Below are 18,791 nucleotides of genomic sequence, written 5' to 3'. Positions count from 1 at the left end.
TCTGTCCCTGAGTAAAAATTCTCTGGCCCTAAGTAAAGTTTCTGGGGCCCTGAGTAACAATTATCTGGCACTCAGTAACAATTCTGTCTGTCCCTGAGTAACAATTCTCTGGCACTCAGTAACAATTCTGTCTGTCCCTGAGTAAAAATTCTCTGGCCCTAAGTAAAGTTTCTGTGGCCCTGAGTAACAATTCTCTGGCACTCCGTAACAATTCTGTCTGTCCCTGAGTAACAATTCTCTGGCACTCAGTAACAATTCTGTCTGTCCCTGAGTAAAAATTCTGTGGCCCTAATTAAAGTTTCTGTGGCCCTAAGTAACAATTCTCTGGCACTCAGTAACAATTCTGTCTGTCCCTGAGTAACAATTCTCTGGCACTCGGTAACAATTCTGTCTGTCCCTGAGTAACAATTCTCTGGCACTCAGTAACAATTCTGTCTGTCCCTGAGTAAAAATTCTGTGGCCCTAATTAAAGTTTCTGTGGCCCTAAGTAACAATTCTCTGGCACTCAGTAACAATTCTGTCTGTCCCTGAGTAACAATTCTCTGGCACTCAGTAACAATTCTGTCTGTCCCTGAGTAAAAATTCTGTGGCCCTAAGTAAAGTTTCTGTGGCCCAGAGTAACAATTCTCTAGCACTCCGTAACAATTCTGTCTGTCACTGAGTATGAATTCTGTGGCCCTAACTAGCGTTTCTTTGTCCCTAAGTAACAGTTCTGTGGCCCTGAGTAACAATTCTGTGTCTGTGCGAGTAACAATTCTGTGGCCCTAAGTAACAGTTCTGTGGCCCTCAGTAACAGTTCTGTGTCTGTGCGAGTAACAATTCTGTGTCTGTGCGAGTAACAATTCTGTGGCCCTAAGTAACAGTTCTGTGGCCTTCAGTAACAATTCTGTGTCTGTGCGAGTAACAATTCTGTGTCTGTGCGAGTAACAATTCTGTGGCCCTAAGTAAAGTTTCTGTGGCCCTAAGTAACAATTCTCTGGCACTCAGTAACAATTCTGTCTGTCCCTGAGTAACAATTCTCTGGCACTCAGTAACAATTCTGTCTGTCCCTGAGTAAAAATTCTGTGGCCCTAAGTAAAGTTTCTGTGGCCCTGAGTAACAATTCTCTGGCACTCCGTAACAATTCTGTCTGTCCCTGAGTAACAATTCTCTGGCACTCAGTAACAATTCTGTCTGTCCCTGAGTAAAAATTCTGTGGCCCTAAGTAAAGTTTCTGTGGCCCTGAGTAACAATTCTCTGGCACTCTGTAACAATTCTGTCTGTCCCTGAGTAACAATTCTCTGGCACTCAGTAACAATTCTGTCTGTCCCTGAGTAAAAATTCTGTGGCCCTAATTAAAGTTTCTGTGGCCCTAAGTAACAATTCTCTGGCACTCAGTAACAATTCTGTCTGTCCCTGAGTAACAATTCTCTGGCACTCCGTAACAATTCTGTCTGTCCCTGAGTAACAATTCTCTGGCACTCAGTAACAATTCTGTCTGTCCCTGAGTAAAAATTCTGTGGCCCTAATTAAAGTTTCTGTGGCCCTAAGTAACAATTCTCTGGCACTCAGTAACAATTCTGTCTGTCCCTGAGTAACAATTCTCTGGCACTCCGTAACAATTCTGTCTGTCCCTGAGTAACAATTCTCTGGCACTCCGTAACAATTCTGTCTGTCCCTGAGTATGAATTCCGTGGCCCTAACTAGCGTTTCTTTGTCCCTAAGTAAAGTTTCTGTGGCCCTCAGTAACAGTTCTGTGTCTGTGCGAGTAACAATTCTGTGTCTGTGCGAGTAACAATTCTGTGGCCCTAAGTAAAGTTTCTGTGGCCCTAAGTAACAATTCTCTGGCACTCCGTAACAATTCTGTCTGTCCCTGAGTAACAATTCTCTGGCACTCAGTAACAATTCTGTCTGTCCCTGAGTAAAAATTCTGTGTCCCTAAGTAAAGTTTCTGTGGCCCTGAGTAACAATTCTCTGGCACTCCGTAACAATTCTGTCTGTCCCTGAGTAACAATTCTCTGGCACTCAGTAACAATTCTGTCTGTCCCTGAGTAAAAATTCTGTGGCCCTAAGTAAAGTTTCTGTGGCCCAGAGTAACAATTCTCTAGCACTCCGTAACAATTCTGTCTGTCACTGAGTATGAATTCTGTGGCCCTAACTAGCGTTTCTTTGTCCCTAAGTAACAGTTCTGTGGCCCTGAGTAACAATTCTGTGTCTGTGCGAGTAACAATTCTGTGGCCCTAAGTAACAGTTCTGTGGCCCTCAGTAACAGTTCTGTGTCTGTGCGAGTAACAATTCTGTGTCTGTGCGAGTAACAATTCTGTGGCCCTAAGTAACAGTTCTGTGGCCTTCAGTAACAATTCTGTGTCTGTGCGAGTAACAATTCTGTGTCTGTGCGAGTAACAATTCTGTGGCCCTAAGTAAAGTTTCTGTGGCCCTAAGTAACAATTCTCTGGCACTCAGTAACAATTCTGTCTGTCCCTGAGTAACAATTCTCTGGCACTCAGTAACAATTCTGTCTGTCCCTGAGTAAAAATTCTGTGGCCCTAAGTAAAGTTTCTGTGGCCCAGAGTAACAATTCTCTGGCACTCCGTAACAATTCTGTCTGTCCCTGAGTATGAATTCTGTGGCCCTAACTAGCGTTTCTTTGTCCCTAAGTAACAGTTCTGTGGCCCTGAGTAACAATTCTGTGTCTGTGCGAGTAACAATTCTGTGGCCCTAAGTAACAGTTCTGTGGCCCTCAGTAACAGTTCTGTGTCTGTGCGAGTAACAATTCTGTGTCTGTGCGAGTAACAATTCTGTGGCCCTAAGTAACAGTTCTGTGGCCTTCAGTAACAATTCTGTGTCTGTGCGAGTAACAATTCTGTGTCTGTGCGAGTAACAATTCTGTGGCCCTAAGTAAAGTTTCTGTGGCATTAAGTAACAATTCTCTGGCACTCAGTAACAATTCTGTCTGTCCCTGAGTAACAATTCTCTGGCACTCAGTAACAATTCTGTCTGTCCCTGAGTAAAAATTCTGTGGCCCTAAGTAAAGTTTCTGTGGCCCTAAGTAACAATTCTCTGGCACTCAGTAACAATTCTGTCTGTCCCTGAGTAACAATTCTCTGGCACTGAGTAACAATTCTGTCTGTCCCTGAGTAAAAATTCTGTGGCCCTAATTAAAGTTTCTGTGGCCCTAAGTAACAATTCTCTGGCACTCAGTAACAATTCTGTCTGTCCCTGAGTAACAATTCTCTGGCACTCAGTAACAATTCTGTCTGTCCCTGAGTAACAATTCTGTGGCCCTAATAACGTTTCTGTGGCCCTAAGTAACAATTCTCTGGCACTGAGTAACAATTCTGTCTGTCCCTGATTATGAATTCTGTGGCCCTAACTAGCGTTTCTTTGTCCCTAAATAACGATTCTGTGGCCCTCATTAACAAGTCTGTGTCCCTGAGTAATGGTTCTCTGTCCCTAAGTAACTTTTCTCTGTCCCCAATTATCGTTTCTGTGGCCCTAACTCTGTCCCTGTCCCTAGTACAGAGCGGTCTGCCTCTGTTCAATAACTGCAGGCAAATGAAGAATTCCAAAATGGCCGCTATTTATAGCTCGACCATTACACAGTGCTGGCTGGCTGGCTGCTGATAGGCTGATGCGATCACATGTAGTTGAGGAATGCATTATGGGTCAGCGCGCCTTGTCTGCGCGCCTTCCCAGACATCCCCGCTCCGTCGCCGCACATGTCAGCCGCCATTTTCTGAAAAATTTCGATTCGCGCGTCCGAATTAGGCTATTTTTCGGATTCGGCACGAATCGAAATTTTTCCGATATTCGACTCGAATTCCACTTCGGATACTTCGATTCGCTCATCTCTACTGGTGACATTGGTCAGTGGGAACTGGTAGTAAGGGGACACCTTTCCAGCCGGCAAAGACCAAAACAAAAACCCTGACTGAAGTTCAACCCCCCCCCCCCCCATCTAACTAGAAAACAAAAGTTTTTCCTGCAGTTAGGCCTTAAAATTAGAAATCTAAATATAGACATCTATATACTATGCCAGGGCTTAAAGTTTCAAGTCCTGAGTTACTAGCCAGGCCTTAAGAGTTACTCGCCACCAACAAACACACACAAACAGAGACACCTGTACACACACACAGACATGTACATACACACACACAGAAACATGTACACACATGCACAGAGACACATGTACACACACACACATACAGACACATGTATACACACACAGGCACGTACAGACACGCATACACACAGATACATGTACACAAGCACAGACACATGTACATACAGACAGGCACATGTACATATACACAGACACATGTACACACAGACACATGTACATACATACAAACACACATGTACATGCACACAAACACATGTACACATACACATACATGTACATACACGCAGGCACATGTACAGATACACACAGACACAGACTTTACTGGGACTGTACTCATGTGCACCACCATAAAGATGGGGCCCCAACACTAGCTTGCTGAAGAACTAGAGCTAAAGAGTGCTCACTCAGATAGCTGCTTCACAAGAACTTTGTCTATTGTCCATAGTAAGAGATTGTATATTAACAAAGCATGTCATCATAGAACATCCTGAAAGATGTAGAAGAAATAATCTATATTGCATGAATATTGAATATTGCATGTTCTCCCTATGCCTGCATGGGTTTCCTACAGGTACTCCGGACATGCTGGTGGGTTAATTGGTTCCTGTCTAAATTGGCCCTGATATTTGTATGTATGAATGTGAGATAGGAACCTTAGATTGTAAGCTCATTGAGGGCAGGGACTGATGTGAATGTACAATATATGTTTAAAGTGCTCCTTAAATTGATGCTGCTATATACCCTCACCAACCACTTTAGTAGGTACAAATTGCTAATCAGCCAATCACATGGCAGCAACTCAATGCATTTAGGGATCTAGACATGGTGAAGACGACTTTAATGTGACATAGTTGTTGGTGCCAGAAGTGCTGGTCTGAGTATTTCAAAAATTGCTGAACTACTGGGATTTTCACACACAACCATCTCTAGGGTGTACAGAGAATGGTCCAAAAAAGAGAAAATTTCCAGTGAGTGGCAGTTGTGTGGATGAAAATGCCTTGTTGATGTCAGAGGTCAGAGGAGAATAGGCAGACTGGTTGCTGTGACATTCAGACGATAGGGTCAGAATTTGGTGTAAACAACATAAAAGCATGAATCCATCCTGCCTTGTATCAATGGTTCACGTTGGTGGTGTACTGGTGTGAAGGATATTTTCTTGGCACTAGTAAGGTTTACCTAATGAAGTGTCCAGTGAGTGTATACTTTAAACGGTGGTTCTACCAGTAACACACTTCCAGCTCTGGCATGATAGTGCTGCTTCAGGGTTTCTGTAGTACTAAGAGATAACTGAGAACAATGTAATTGCTAACAGTCAGTAAATGCAGAGAGCATAGGAAGTTGTCAGTTTACCTGATTTCTGGTAGGATCAAAAATATTCTAACTGTTAAAGAAGAGAGGTTTATTGTTAGGGTTTACATACTCTTTAAATTTTTTTTTTTTAACCAGATGTAACGCATCTAAATACAACTCAGCCAGTCCCTCCGTCTACTACTACTAGACCAATAACTACAATAGGAACAGGAACAACTACCACCTCAAGAACATCGGGAACAGGAACAACCAGCACAGCAACACCAGGAACAGGAAGCCTCACAACGACTACAACATCAAAACCAGATAGTGCCTGTGCAAATCATATCTGTGACAATGACGGCATCTGTATCAGTGAGGATAACAAGCCAGTCTGCAGGTACAGCTGAGCTATGACATGATTTGATTACCAATTGAATTCCGTAGATCATTTCTCCACCCACTTCCACGAGATCTCATTAACAGTATTATTCTATCACAGATGGATTTCACTGTTTTTTCTTCTCTATATGAAGCACCCATCATGGAAGTGTTGACTGTAGCATTTAGGATGAAGAGGGAATTCTGCTGGGGATCTCCTGCCATTGAAGCCCCTAAAAGCAGACAGCAACTACTTAAGCCCCATACACACAGGCTGTATATCGATATACCGAAATAAGCCATTACAGTAGAAATGGCCAACTTTCGGCCCATGTGTACAGTTGCTTGTTTGACAGAAGCCAATCCCATGACCACTGTTATTTGTCCCTCCCCCCACCGCACTAATCCCAGCAGAACCGATTTGTTCTACCTCCACACCGATCCCCTCCCCCCTGTAGCTTTCAGCTTCCCTCCTTTGCCCTCTTGCTGGGTTTATATGCTAAAGGGGAGTCACAGAGAAAAAAAAATTCAAAATATATTCCCCCGCTGGCATTCTGATCCCCCCTGTAGTGCCCCCCCCTCACTGATCCGGTGGCAACCCTCCCACAATGTAGTCGGCTGGCTTCCCCTCCTTCCCCCTTCCGGCAGCTGCTGCTCGAGAGGGAAATAGCTGTCAAGATGGAGAGCGGGGGGGCTGGTATACAGAGACCTCTCTCTATTTATTCATATGCATTGCAGCTAAGGCTGCAGAGAAAGTGACTGAACGCTATTTCTTCATTCTCTTTCGAGGACATCGGTGGTCTAATTAGACCTCTGGCATCTCACACACGGATGTAAGATTGGGAGCAGTAGCTGTGCCTGTGCTGCTGCTGCATCCCAATTGACATAAATGGGACTGCCTGCACAGGAATGCATGGAACACCTAGGCATCTCTGTGCAGGTAACACGCCCCCCCCCCCACGGGCACACACTTTAGTATGCCCCACGTTAACGAGGCCTAGTAGGAATTTAGCAGGAATTTTGTAAGTTATGTTGAATTTGTGTCTGCTAATAATGATTTTTGTATATTTTTAGTGAAAATAGCTATTTTGCAATATTGTGCAATTATCATGGGTCCCAAAAAAATCAGTAGTACTTTTTTTAATTCTACAGGTCATGTGTTTTCATAAAATGTATGGTTTGGGGTGTCTTTTACAAACACTGAAAGCTGTACGTGAAAACGGATAACCGCAGATTTTTAGAGTAAACTATGTTTACAGTTTTGCGCACCTTCAGTTTTTCACCATTTCACAAAAAAGCGCAATTTAAAATTACAAATATTTTGCTATGTATCAACTCAATGTAGTTTAGCTTTTATATTTAGTAGGAAGTTAGCAAGAATTTTGTAAGGTTTGCTGTGTTTGTTTCTGTGAATAAGGATTTTTGTGCATTTTTAGAGGAAATATTGTTTTTATTGTTTTGATGTGTGCACATATCACAGGGCCTAAAAAGATCAGTAGCACCTACTTATTATTTTACAGGTCATGTGCTTTCAGAAAATATATGGTTGGGGGGGGGGGTCTTTTAAAAACTCTGAAAGCTGTAAGTGAATATGATAAGTCCAGAGTTGTAGAATAAGTTGTGTTCATTTACAGTTTTGTGCGTCTTCAGTTTTCATCATTTCACAAAATGTTGCAATTTAAAATGTACAAATATTTGTTATTAAATAACACAATGCAGTTTAGCTTTTATATTTAGAAGGAATTTAACAGGAAGTTTGTAAGTTTTGTTGTGTTTCTGTCCACGAATAAGGATTTTTGAATATTTTTAACACATATATTGTTTGATAAACATTTGCACAAATATCACGGGGTCTTAAAAATCATTAGCACCTTCTTTTTAATCTACTGGTCATGTGCTTTCAGAAAATATATGGTTTGGGGGGTCTTTAACAAAATCTAAAAGCTGTAAGTGAAAAATTAAAAAAGCAATGGAAAAATTGCACTGGCCACCGGAGTTTAAAAGTGGAGAGCAGGGCCGGGCAGCGAAAGAGTTAAACATTGATTAATCTATTTGTAAAGCAATGAAGGTTACTTTTACCAGACATTCTTTGGATATAAATCAATCGCTGTCTTTTAAAAAGTATAGACCTGGAAGTTTTATCTGCAGAAAATGTTGCTGAAATTCACATTCACTGTTTTATAAACATGCCTGTGAGTGTAGTAGACCCTTAAAGGCCCATAGACCACAGCTATGGTTTGAAATGCAGGTACTTGTGACATCCGTACGTGTTTAACTACTTCCCATCTGGCCGTTTATATACATGGGCCGGACGGGAGCAGTGCAGGGGCGGGTTGCCGTTCATAAATGGCACCCGCCATTTTAGCCTGTACGCGCTCCCTGGGAGCACGTGGCACTGCGATCCGGTGCCCTCTGTGTCCTTCGGACACAGAACACCGATCGCTGTACAGGACCTCTGTGTGAGGTCCCGATCATGTGACCACTGATTGGCCAATCAGTGATCACATGCATAGCAGTACGCAAGATGTCACTTCTGACATCATTGCTTAGTACGTGTGAAATCTGTGAATGATCAGAGATCACATGGTACAAGGCTATTCACAACAGCCTTGTACCATGTGACAAGCTGTGACCAATCACGGCTCTCACAGTATTTCTCAATGGCTGCAAGAATGCAGCCAGAGAGAAAGAGAAATGATTGCTTTTACAGCCTTTATGGGTCCTATAGCCTTCTGAAACTAATGGTTTGAGCAGTGAGGCCCTCTCTCTTTCAATTTGGGCCCCATCCACGCAAGATGCTAGTACGTAGATTAAAAATGATCATACCAGAGATACCAGGGCATTGCAGGCTCTTCTGGATGCTGCAGAAACTTCTCTGGAGCCTGCACACAGGGTTCATGGGTTCTCCTTGCAATTATTTTGTGTCAGCAGTGCAGAAAGGCTGTCAACAGGTCACCATTTATTTATTAAACTAACATCCTCCTCCGACTATCTCTTAAAGCTCCTAAAAAAGTAACATTTTCGGAAAATGGTAATACACAGAACATAAAGTGGTTCTAAAAGCTTAAAGTTTTTTTTTTTGTATTTCAATGGTTTTTATTCATTTTTAACAGTTTAACACAGGAGCAACAAATCATGCCCATGCAGGGGCTATCAATTGCACATAAAAAATTTGAAAAAACAGTGCTCTAACACCAACAGAGCAAAAGATGCACCCACTCAGGGGCTATCAATGGCACTTAAATGACAAAACATTAGTATAACACTAAATGAGTAAAGTGCAGCGCTAAATAACACGACATAAAATTCTACAAAATTCGATCTAAATTGTTCGATCAAAGATAAATGTTCATAAAATCCTGCGATCGATTCATGAATGTGGTGAACACAGCTTATAACAGAAATGCGCACTCACCGACCGCGCATAGGAAATGCGCATGTGTGTATCAAATCCCACAGATGTCGTTATCCTCGGGGAAGAGGTGTCATCAGTCGATCTGCTGGGTTAACAGGGCCTCCTTAGATTTGGATCAGCCAGGGTACACGTTCCTTCCAGGTACAGGATTCCCTCCTCTGGATAAAATATGTAGCTGTGTCTGTCGGCCCCTCAGTGAGGGGTAAAAATTGGGAGAGTACCCATAGTGTAGTATGCTGAGTATTTTATTGGTACATGAAATCTTTAAAATCAGGTCAGTGAAAATGCTGGCAAATTGCCGGAAAAACACACAGTGAGGAGTTAATATAAGAAAGTAAGAGAAAGTTACTGACCCTAGCAATGGTTGGCCGCCAGACCTCCACGTGGTCTGGACGGCAAGATCAGGCGTCACAGGCTGTCAGTTCCTCCTGAGGCCTTTCGTGCTAAGGCACATCTTTAGAGGGGATACTGGTCAGTGAGCCAATGAGTAGAAAGAGGGGGTGGGGCCGAGCCATGGCTCTGTGTGTGACTGGAGATGCAGAGCAGCAGCTCAGGAGCAAGCCTGCTTGGGTGCCTTGACAGGAGGGAGGGGACAGGAGCACTGGCGAGGGCCCTAGAAAAAGAGGATCGGGGCTGCTCTGTGCAAAATGACTGCAGCGAGCAGATAAGTAAGACTTGTTGGTTATCCTAACAGGCCCCTGATGTCAAAGGGACTTATTCCCTTTCTCTGGAGCTTTAGCTGCACTGTATCTGAATAAATAGAAGTCTCTGTAAAAAGACTTTCTATTCATTCACAAGCTGAAGCATAGTAAACATAGTTTACTGCGCTTCAGTGGTGAATAAACACAATGAGTGATCTCTCTTGCAGCACCTGCAGATGTTGGAAGGGGAGAGGAGGAAAAGCTAGCAGCTGCAGGGGAGCCACAGAGGATTGGTGCTTTGGAGGGCTGCGACTGATGTGTGGACACACGATTCAAAACCTGGACTGTCCGCATGAATCCTGGACTGGTGACAACCCTAGGTTGCTAACATTAGGGTAGCACAAGTAACCAGGGCTTTTTTTTCAACAGGAACGTGGGGGAATGCAATTGGAATATATTTAAAGTGGAATTCCAGGCAAAAACTAGTCACAAGTCTTCTATGCCATTTTGTCAGAAGATACAAATGGCCACAGTGACCTCTTATTGTCCTTTTCCTCTCTCCCCCTCCTTTCAGCTCATACAATCCACAAAATCTTAGTTGCTGGCAGACACACCTTATCAGCCTGGTAATAGGACTAGCAGAATCTAACCCCCAATATACATCGCAGGGCCCATAAAAGCATCTGACATAGCCACTTCTATGACCAGAAAGTTACCAAACATTGGGTCATAAATACCTTAGTTGGATGTCAGGACAAAACACATCCCTGATGGGCTGGTTATCAGCCAAGACTCTAAAACTTCAGCATATTCCATCATTCATGAAATAATGATAGCACAGCCAGAATATAGACATTTTTATCTACCTTGGTTATTGAGTAGCATTTTGAACACAATGCTAGGAGGTACCAGAGTGGATTAGGCCTCCACACCCCTCCTATGATAAATATCTAAGATCTGTCATATCTATATCCATTTTGAAGCTAACTTCATGTTGGACAATAATCTGCATGGTAGCAGGCTGTAAATGATAGGTATTCAGAAATATAAATACTTATAAGAAACTGTATTTGGGACTTTATTGTCTCTGTTTCCTTGTAACACCCTTTTTTCTATAATGTCTCTACCTGGGCTAATGCAAACTAAAAGAATCCCTGTCCCTTGAAGAGTGCTACTGTATATGATAAATCTCTGAACATAGATGGACATCTATGTCTCTGGTGAAAGTGCGTATTGCAGTCATTTATTCTAACATCATAGTTGTTATTGTTAAGATTGTGAGTTTTCTCCTCTTTAAAAAGGTGGTGGCGTTTGAAGAGTTAATTACTTAATTACTTTAACCCAATGACAATCGCTCTCAGGCTGCTGGTACCTAGATTGTGGTCCTGCAAGCTAGAAAATCTTTGTGCAGGGTGCAGCTGAGAGTGGCATTGTTATGCAAGTGACAGCGCAGGGTTAGATTGGCTAGTCCTTTGTCAGGAGTTGGTGAGAAGGGCTGGGGTATGGCACTGCGTTCATCACACTATCTACTATTAAAGTGTTACTAAACCCAGGACCCTGCATTCACTATGAAGCAAAACAAGAAGAAGTGCAGCAACCTTGCGCATTACCTCAGTAACCAAATTTATTTAGTAAAAGAATGGTACTCACAAACTGCGAATAAAAACAGGCATGTAAGTCCTCCCAGGGACTTCAAAGGCAAGAGGCCAGCGCGAATCCCATCATGGGGGTGGACACTCTGTACAGCTGATGAGTTTCGAAGGTCATGCCTTCTTCCTCAGAGCCTGAGCTCTGTTTGTGAGTACCATTCTTTTACTAAATAAATTTGGTTACTGAGGTAATGTGCAAGGTTGGTGCTCTTCTTCTTGTTTTACTTCACAGTTCTGTTCGGGCTTCCCCAGCCTTGGTTTGGAGCTGCACGACCTTGTATGCCCCGGTGGTTGTTTTGTTGGGATTTGATCTACTCACCACTGGCCTGGGTCCCGGACCGCAGGAGAAATTGCATTTAGCCCTGCATTCACTATATCTGGTCTCCTACAGTGCACAGAATATGGAAGTGTAACTAGTTTAGTAAATATAAACCGCTAAATAAATTTTCTCATCAGCAGCTAGAGCAGTCTTGTGACTGCTATCAGTGTTCAGCTGAGCACTGGTTAAAGCTTGTAGGAGGAGTTTTCATTCTCCTCTCACTGCCCTATTAGATTTCATAACCCATGACCCTCTGTCTGGACAGTGCTGATTGGCCCTGTGTTGATCACATGCACCCTCCCAAGAAGACTGGAGAAGGATAAAAATAGGTAAGTATACAGATCTTTCTTACACAGGTTGGTCAGAAAAAGGTATTAGGAGGTGGGGGGGGAGCATTTAGTAGTAGGTTTTGCCTGGAATTTCACTTTAACTGATACAGGCTCGGCTCACACTACTGTGACTTGGGGTCTCACACATCGGATCCCAAGTCGGGATCCGATGTGTGAGACCCCAAGCCACATGACATGTAAAATCCCATGTTAGTCAATAAGAGCTGTCATAATTAGCACTACTGAAGTCGCTCCGACTTTAGAAAAAGTTCCTGTGCTACTTCAAGATGACTTCTATCCGACTTGTGCCCATAGACTTTAATGGAAGTTGCGTCACAGTCGGATCCTCATCTTTATCGATGTGATTTTGATCCGATATTACAGGAAGATTACCCAGGCATTCCCTGAAAGTTGCTTCAGAGTTGCTTCCATGTCGCTTCAAAGTAGTACTCAAGTCACCTGGGAAAGTCGCACTGTAAGTCACAAGACTTTCAGGTCGCAGTAGTGTGAACCGAGACTTAAAAAGACCCTGTCACCAGACTATTTTATCATTGTCTTTGTATCGGTTTAATAACCTTTTCTTTCTGCCCTAAAAACCTGACAGGATATAACCCTTCCTTTTATACAAAATAGATTGGCAGTACATTTACAATTTATAGCCAAACGACCCTGATAAAACAACCCCCATTGTTACCTGCACTTCGAACACATATAGCCATAAACACTTTCTGCATTTTCTCCACTTAGGTGTAAAGTTACGAAAGCCTGGTGGTATGTGGGAGACAAATGTCAAACCAAAGTTTCCAGCCAAGACACAATGGTGATTGCCGTGTCATCTTCTGTCACTATATTTGTCGTCATGTTAGGAGTCACACTTGTCACTGTGTACTGCTTGAAGAAGAAGCACAAAAAACAACTTGCAGGGTCTGATGATTTAGTAAGTACAAACTGTTAATATATGGCATTGTATTTTAGCTCAGTATTTTTCTTTTAACCATGTTAAGTATTTCCTACCAAAAAAAAAAAAACAGGTGACAAAATCATGCTTCACATGGGTCACTACCAATGTAGGCAACCTGCAAATGTAACAATCACCAACAGACATCATGTACAATGTTAAGATTTAGAGCAACCTTTCTCAACCTTTTCAACACAGAGGAACCCTTGAAATAGCTTTCTGGTCTCAGGGAACTCCTGCTAAAAATGACTATATCTACAATTCATGTGACGGTCAGTGGGCAGAATATTGTTTACACTTGTGATCATTGGGAAGAATTACCCCCTTACAAATAGCTAAAAAGATCAGTGGTGTCAGTGGAAGCTTATCTGAGAAGCAGAAACTGCTCATTGCTCATGGAACCCCTAGCAACCTCTGGAGGAACCCTGACTGAGAAACCCTGGATTAGAGTATTTGGTTTACTTTGCTTAAGCTCCCCTTGCACTGCCATTTCTATGTAGGTAATGCCTCTATATCCTGGATTGAAGCAGCCCAGGGACAACTAGGAGAGCTCAAGATCTCCCCCCTTTGCATCAACTAACACTGATGCATTACAAATCCATTCCTGGCATCTGACAGATGGTGGGAATGGATATGTGGCACTATAGTTCAGTTTTACATAGACATATTTGATCAGCTATGCATTTAATCCTTTTGGTAGTGCAAGTTGTGTGTATGGGGAATGCCCCTCCCCCCACCTGCGTATTCTCACATCCAGGGTGATGTATTCCCTCTACACCAATGATGCCCAACATACAACCGGTCAGCTTTTTTATTTTTGAGAGGCCCATCAAATCCTGGATTTGGTTGGCCACCTGTGGTTTTGCAGTGGCAGTGGGTAGACAGCATCCCAGCACTGAAAGAACATCTGTAGTACTGACAGACTGGGTGATCTCCAACCTACAGTACAGGTGTAGTCCCAGCTGGATAGGAGATTCACTTGAGGTGCTCCATAATTTTCGATTTGACCACCACTGCTCTAAACTGATCACAATGCTCTCTCTGGGAAAATCACTATATTCTAGCATTTTCTATTACTACCTCCACAGTAAGGGTGCCCATTTGTTAGGTTCCAAAAAGCCCAACTGTTCAGTTTCTGCTGCACTCTACTTGTTTTCTCATTGAACCTTACCTAAATGTAATTATATACTAACCTATCACAAAACTTGTCTTTCAGAAAATGGCCATGTGAGCTTCCTCCATGATGGAACATCAGCTATATGATCATTCTCATGGCTTCAGTGACAAACTAGCCTTACTGAACTTCAAGCAAATATAAAAAGCCACTAAATAATCTACTTATGCATTCATTAATTATAACAAATAATTTTTAAAGTAAACTTGTCATAAACAGAAGTTGCTGTTTTACTTTGTGAAAATTCTAGCTGCTTGGCTCTCATGCTAAACCTCTTGCTTTAACACCTCAGGTTACTGACCCATATTCAGTAAACAGATAACGACTTCAAACTTTTCTGATCTGCATACTTCTTCTGGGCCAGTTATTAAAAGTTTTAAAGAAGTGGGGAAGCAAAATAGTCAGTCTAGTAACATATTCAGGAGGTCAGCAATGGCCGTTGGCATAATTCAAGCATTGCTACTATAAGCCAAGGGCTATGAATTTTACCAAGGAGCCATTCTGAATTATACATTGTGGTACACGCAATGAAACATGCATTTTAGCACACATTTTTGCGAAGGACCCATGCCGTAGGGCACAACACAAAGCACAACATTTTGTGGTGTACTGTAATAAAAAACAAAGGCTTTTATGCATTTTTGTCAATTTGCCTGCATTGAAAGCCCATGCATGATGACTAAGTGTAAAGGCCAAGTCCACATTTCTGACCATGTTTATTGTTACACTCACATTTACACCCCGGTCACACCGGGTGTGATTTTCCATGCGAGTTCAAATCACATGGACATCTGTATCTTTCAAGCTGCAGATGTCTTGCAAGTAGCACCCCAAGTCGGAATGACATCAGACTTTGAAATTCACTGGAAGTCACATGATTTCAAAGTCTGATTGGCATGACCGGGTGATAGGGTGCAACATGAAACGTGGTCACATTCTGCAGCCCCCACCCTCCCAGCACCCCTCTCTTACCTGAATCTCAGGTATTTTGATTCCTGTGTTTTCCTTTAATTCAGTTTTCTGTGTGCGACTTTGCCCACACAGCTATGTCATCCATTCACAGATTAATTTGTTCTGTCAATAGAAGAGCACATATCTCATCTGCCACTGCAGCAGAAGGAGTTGTAAGTATGAATGGGACACAAGTGCTGTGATGTCACCACACTCAGTCTATTGATTAGTTCCTCCAGCCATATAACCCAAAATTATTACTGTCACACAAACCGCAGGAACCTGTGCATTGCTCCAATGCAAAAATGAATGCTAATTTTTTTTCTGTTTTTAATATGGGTGCAGTTATTAATTTTCTACAAAAGATGGAATATGCCTTTAATGCCATGGATGATAATGCACAGTATAACACAAAAGACAACAAAAAAGTGTGAGTTCAGCAAAAAAAAAAAAAAATGACATTGCTGCAGGGATATTTAACTGCTAATTAGATTATTTCTAACAAGTAACCAAATCTCTCAGCAACCAGTCATCCTAAATTACCTGATATCTGTCTGGATATACGCTTCCCATATTCCCATGCCTCTTATCACACTATTACATTGCTGCAACTCTTTCATTACAATGTAGGTGGCCAAAGCCAGGCATACTGTACACTTGAAGATTTTTGAATGAGGATCCTCACACTACATTCTATGACTGGTTTGAAAGAAATTCAATATTTATTTTGCTTTAAAGCCTAAGCCTGGGTTCACATATATGCGGCGCCGTACATTGCATGTGATTCGCACAGGAACCACACCGCATTCCTGTGCAAATCACATGCGATTTGTGTGTGGTGCAATTAGAGCCATACATTGTGTATGGCTCTAATTGCACTGCATCCGCACCAAAAACGCGCAGGACCCTTTTTTGGGTTCGCACTAGAATCGGATCACATGGGTATTCACACCTATGCAATCCGATTCTGCACATCGCACCGTGTTTTGCAGACCGTTTTTAGGGTGTTAACATACACACCAGCAGCGGTTCGCATGAACGGGGTGTGATTCTGATGCGGTGCAGAATTTGCACTGAAAACACTGCGAATTTTGCACCGCATCAGTGTGAACCTAGGCCAGTGCTTCTCAATTATCTTCTGTCATGCCCCCCTAGGAAGAAGAAAATATTTCGCGCCCCCCCGCGCGACTGTAAATAGTATCATTTGTCTATAAAATTGTTATAAGTAGGAATAGTGCCCCATCATTGGTGTCAGTGGGAGGAATAGTGCCCCATCATTGGTGTCAGTGGGAGGAATAGTGCCCCATCATTGGTGTCAGTGGGAGGAATAGTGCCCCATCATTGGTGTCAGTGACACCAATGATGCGGCACTATTCCTCCCACTGACACCAATGACACTTGCTGACCCCTGTTGCAGTATGGTGCTGCTGCAGCCAGCATATGTGGTTGCAGCAGCACCTCTGCACTGCACACTTACCGACTTTTCCCTCACTCGATTTTTGCGGGTCCGCTCGGCTCCGCCTCCTCGCCCGTGATTGGCCGCCTGTGTACCTTTCCTGAGCTACAGTTCTGGCGGTCAATCACCGGTGAGGAGGCGGAGCCGAGCAGCAGGAGTGAGGGAGTGGTCGGAGTGACAGAAGGAGCAGCGCTTCCTGGACGGATCATCGTGGGAGCCAGGTAAGAGACAGCAGCCCTCTGCCCACCCCTGTACGCGCCCCCCTTGACGGAGCCTCGCGCCCCCCCTGGGGGGCACACCCCACTATTTGAGAAGCACTGACCTAGGCTAACTCCATGTTTACTTTCACTTTAATAGTTTGTTTGGCCTGCTAGACAAATTAACTATTACTAATAGATGCTCCTGATGCCAGCACTTTATAAAATGTATGTGTTCAGGCAGCAGTATGGGGAATTCATGTCTGCTATTGAGACACAATTGAGTCAGACAGCACTGCTCAGCCATTCACAGGAAGCCTTGCATTTTATCAATGAATACAAGGCTTCCTCTGATTGGTAGAGATTGTAACATCATTCACCCACCCCTCCACTTCAGCTAATCAAAAGAAGCTTGAAAATCAAAAGAATTTTCTCATCAATGCAGTCAAAAACAGACCTTTGTCTCTACCTCTGAAGAAGCGTGTGCGCACAAAACGCGTCAGATGGAGCCTAGGACGTCGTGACATTACACCGCCGGTGCCACGTGGAGGCCCGGTGGCCATCTTGGAATCTGGTTGGTCAGTCACTTGCACCTATCTAATGCTTACGCTGCTTACAACCCATTTATTTTTATTGTTTTGGCAACTTAATAAACAAGTACAATAATTACTACACTATGGGTACTTTCCTCGGTCTCCCTTGAGGAGCTTTAATATTTCCAGAGCCCTGCTGCTATCCATCCACCAGACCCAGAGATTACCTGTAACCCAGGAATCTTCACCCGCCCATCCCTTAAAGGGGACATCTGGCACATCGGATCCACTTCCATCCTATGAGGGCAGTTCATATACTTGAGATCCTGTCCAGACCCTGCCCAGAGAGAGGGGAGATCTTCATGATATTTACACATCACGTATTTTAAATACGCTTCTGGTTAGTGCACATTTATACCATATGCGCAGGGAGCACCGTCACAGGACTGGAATTTGGTGTTTTCTCACCAGAGATCACCCATTTGTCACTGCTTATTATTCACCATTGTGTATTTATTGCAATATCTATCGGATAGAGTTTTATTGTTTATTTGTGACACAGAAAAGTGATGTCATCCACCTTTGCAGTGTACACAAATGTGTCAGTCACAAATGTATTCAATCTGTTTACTTAACTGCTGGGCCAAAGTTCAGCTTTAAAACTCCAAATAAAGTGAAGATAAATCTAGAATGGTGCAAGATTTTCCATTTGTCGAGTCATAACATAACTGAAAGATGCAGATTATGGAGTTTTATCATTAATAGGTAATTTATGTGAAAGGATATACTGGGCCAAGGCCATCCAGTGCCCAGGATAAAGATGTCAAACTGCACCCCCCCCAATCATGGGTAGTAGTAGTGGATGGGCAGGGCTAATCACAGTGAAACATATGTGATGGTTGTGGCAAACTCCCAGTGCGCAGCCACCTCAACATCAGAACATTGCATCCCGTACACATGCCCTTCCTTACCCGCCTTGTCCTAGCCTTGATTGTACAAGCCTAAAGACATCTCACTGTCGCTATAGGATCTGTACATGGAAAGACACATGGATCAAATTCATCCATTCCTGCTGCTTAGTGTGGATGGAGGAAGTCTCCCACTGTAGGTTGAAGAAAAGAAATCTATGGTTGTATGACCAACTTAGATGCAAACTACCCATTCTTTGCATTGCTGTGTTCATCAGGAACTAAATCTGACAAAATCCTGCTTGGGTATCTTATTCTAGATAATTTGGCTCCCAGACAGCACATCAAAGCAAAACCGGCAGTTAACACCCACATTATATTTACAAATTTACACGATTTATCTGAAATTGCATTTTAAACATTTTTTTCAAAGTATATCTAAATAAACAATTTTCATCTCTACCATAATGAAATAATGAGACAGCACA

General features: G+C 42.9%; 1 protein-coding gene across 1 annotated transcript in view; it reads left to right on the top strand.

Annotated features, from left to right (window-relative positions):
* The window catches only part of LOC149461413 (meprin A subunit beta-like), a 72,440-nt gene extending 57,961 nt beyond the window's left edge, over positions 1–14,479 (top strand). Inside the window, exons 13-15 of the mRNA XM_089678360.1 lie at positions 5,549–5,792; positions 12,874–13,063; positions 14,301–14,479. Coding sequence (XP_089534486.1) covers positions 5,549–5,792; positions 12,874–13,063; positions 14,301–14,315 — 449 coding nt within the window. The 3' untranslated portion in view covers positions 14,316–14,479. The remainder of the gene's footprint in view (positions 1–5,548; positions 5,793–12,873; positions 13,064–14,300) is intronic.
* The last annotated feature ends 4,312 nt before the right edge of the window (positions 14,480–18,791 follow it).

This window comes from Staurois parvus, unplaced genomic scaffold (assembly GCF_062004578.1).
Source record: "Staurois parvus isolate SC_StPar_1 unplaced genomic scaffold, SC_StPar_1.0 ptg000203l, whole genome shotgun sequence".
Lineage (NCBI taxonomy): Eukaryota > Metazoa > Chordata > Amphibia > Anura > Ranidae > Staurois > Staurois parvus.
Note: the sequence above shows the minus strand (reverse complement) of the source record. Positions and strands in the feature narration are given on the sequence as shown.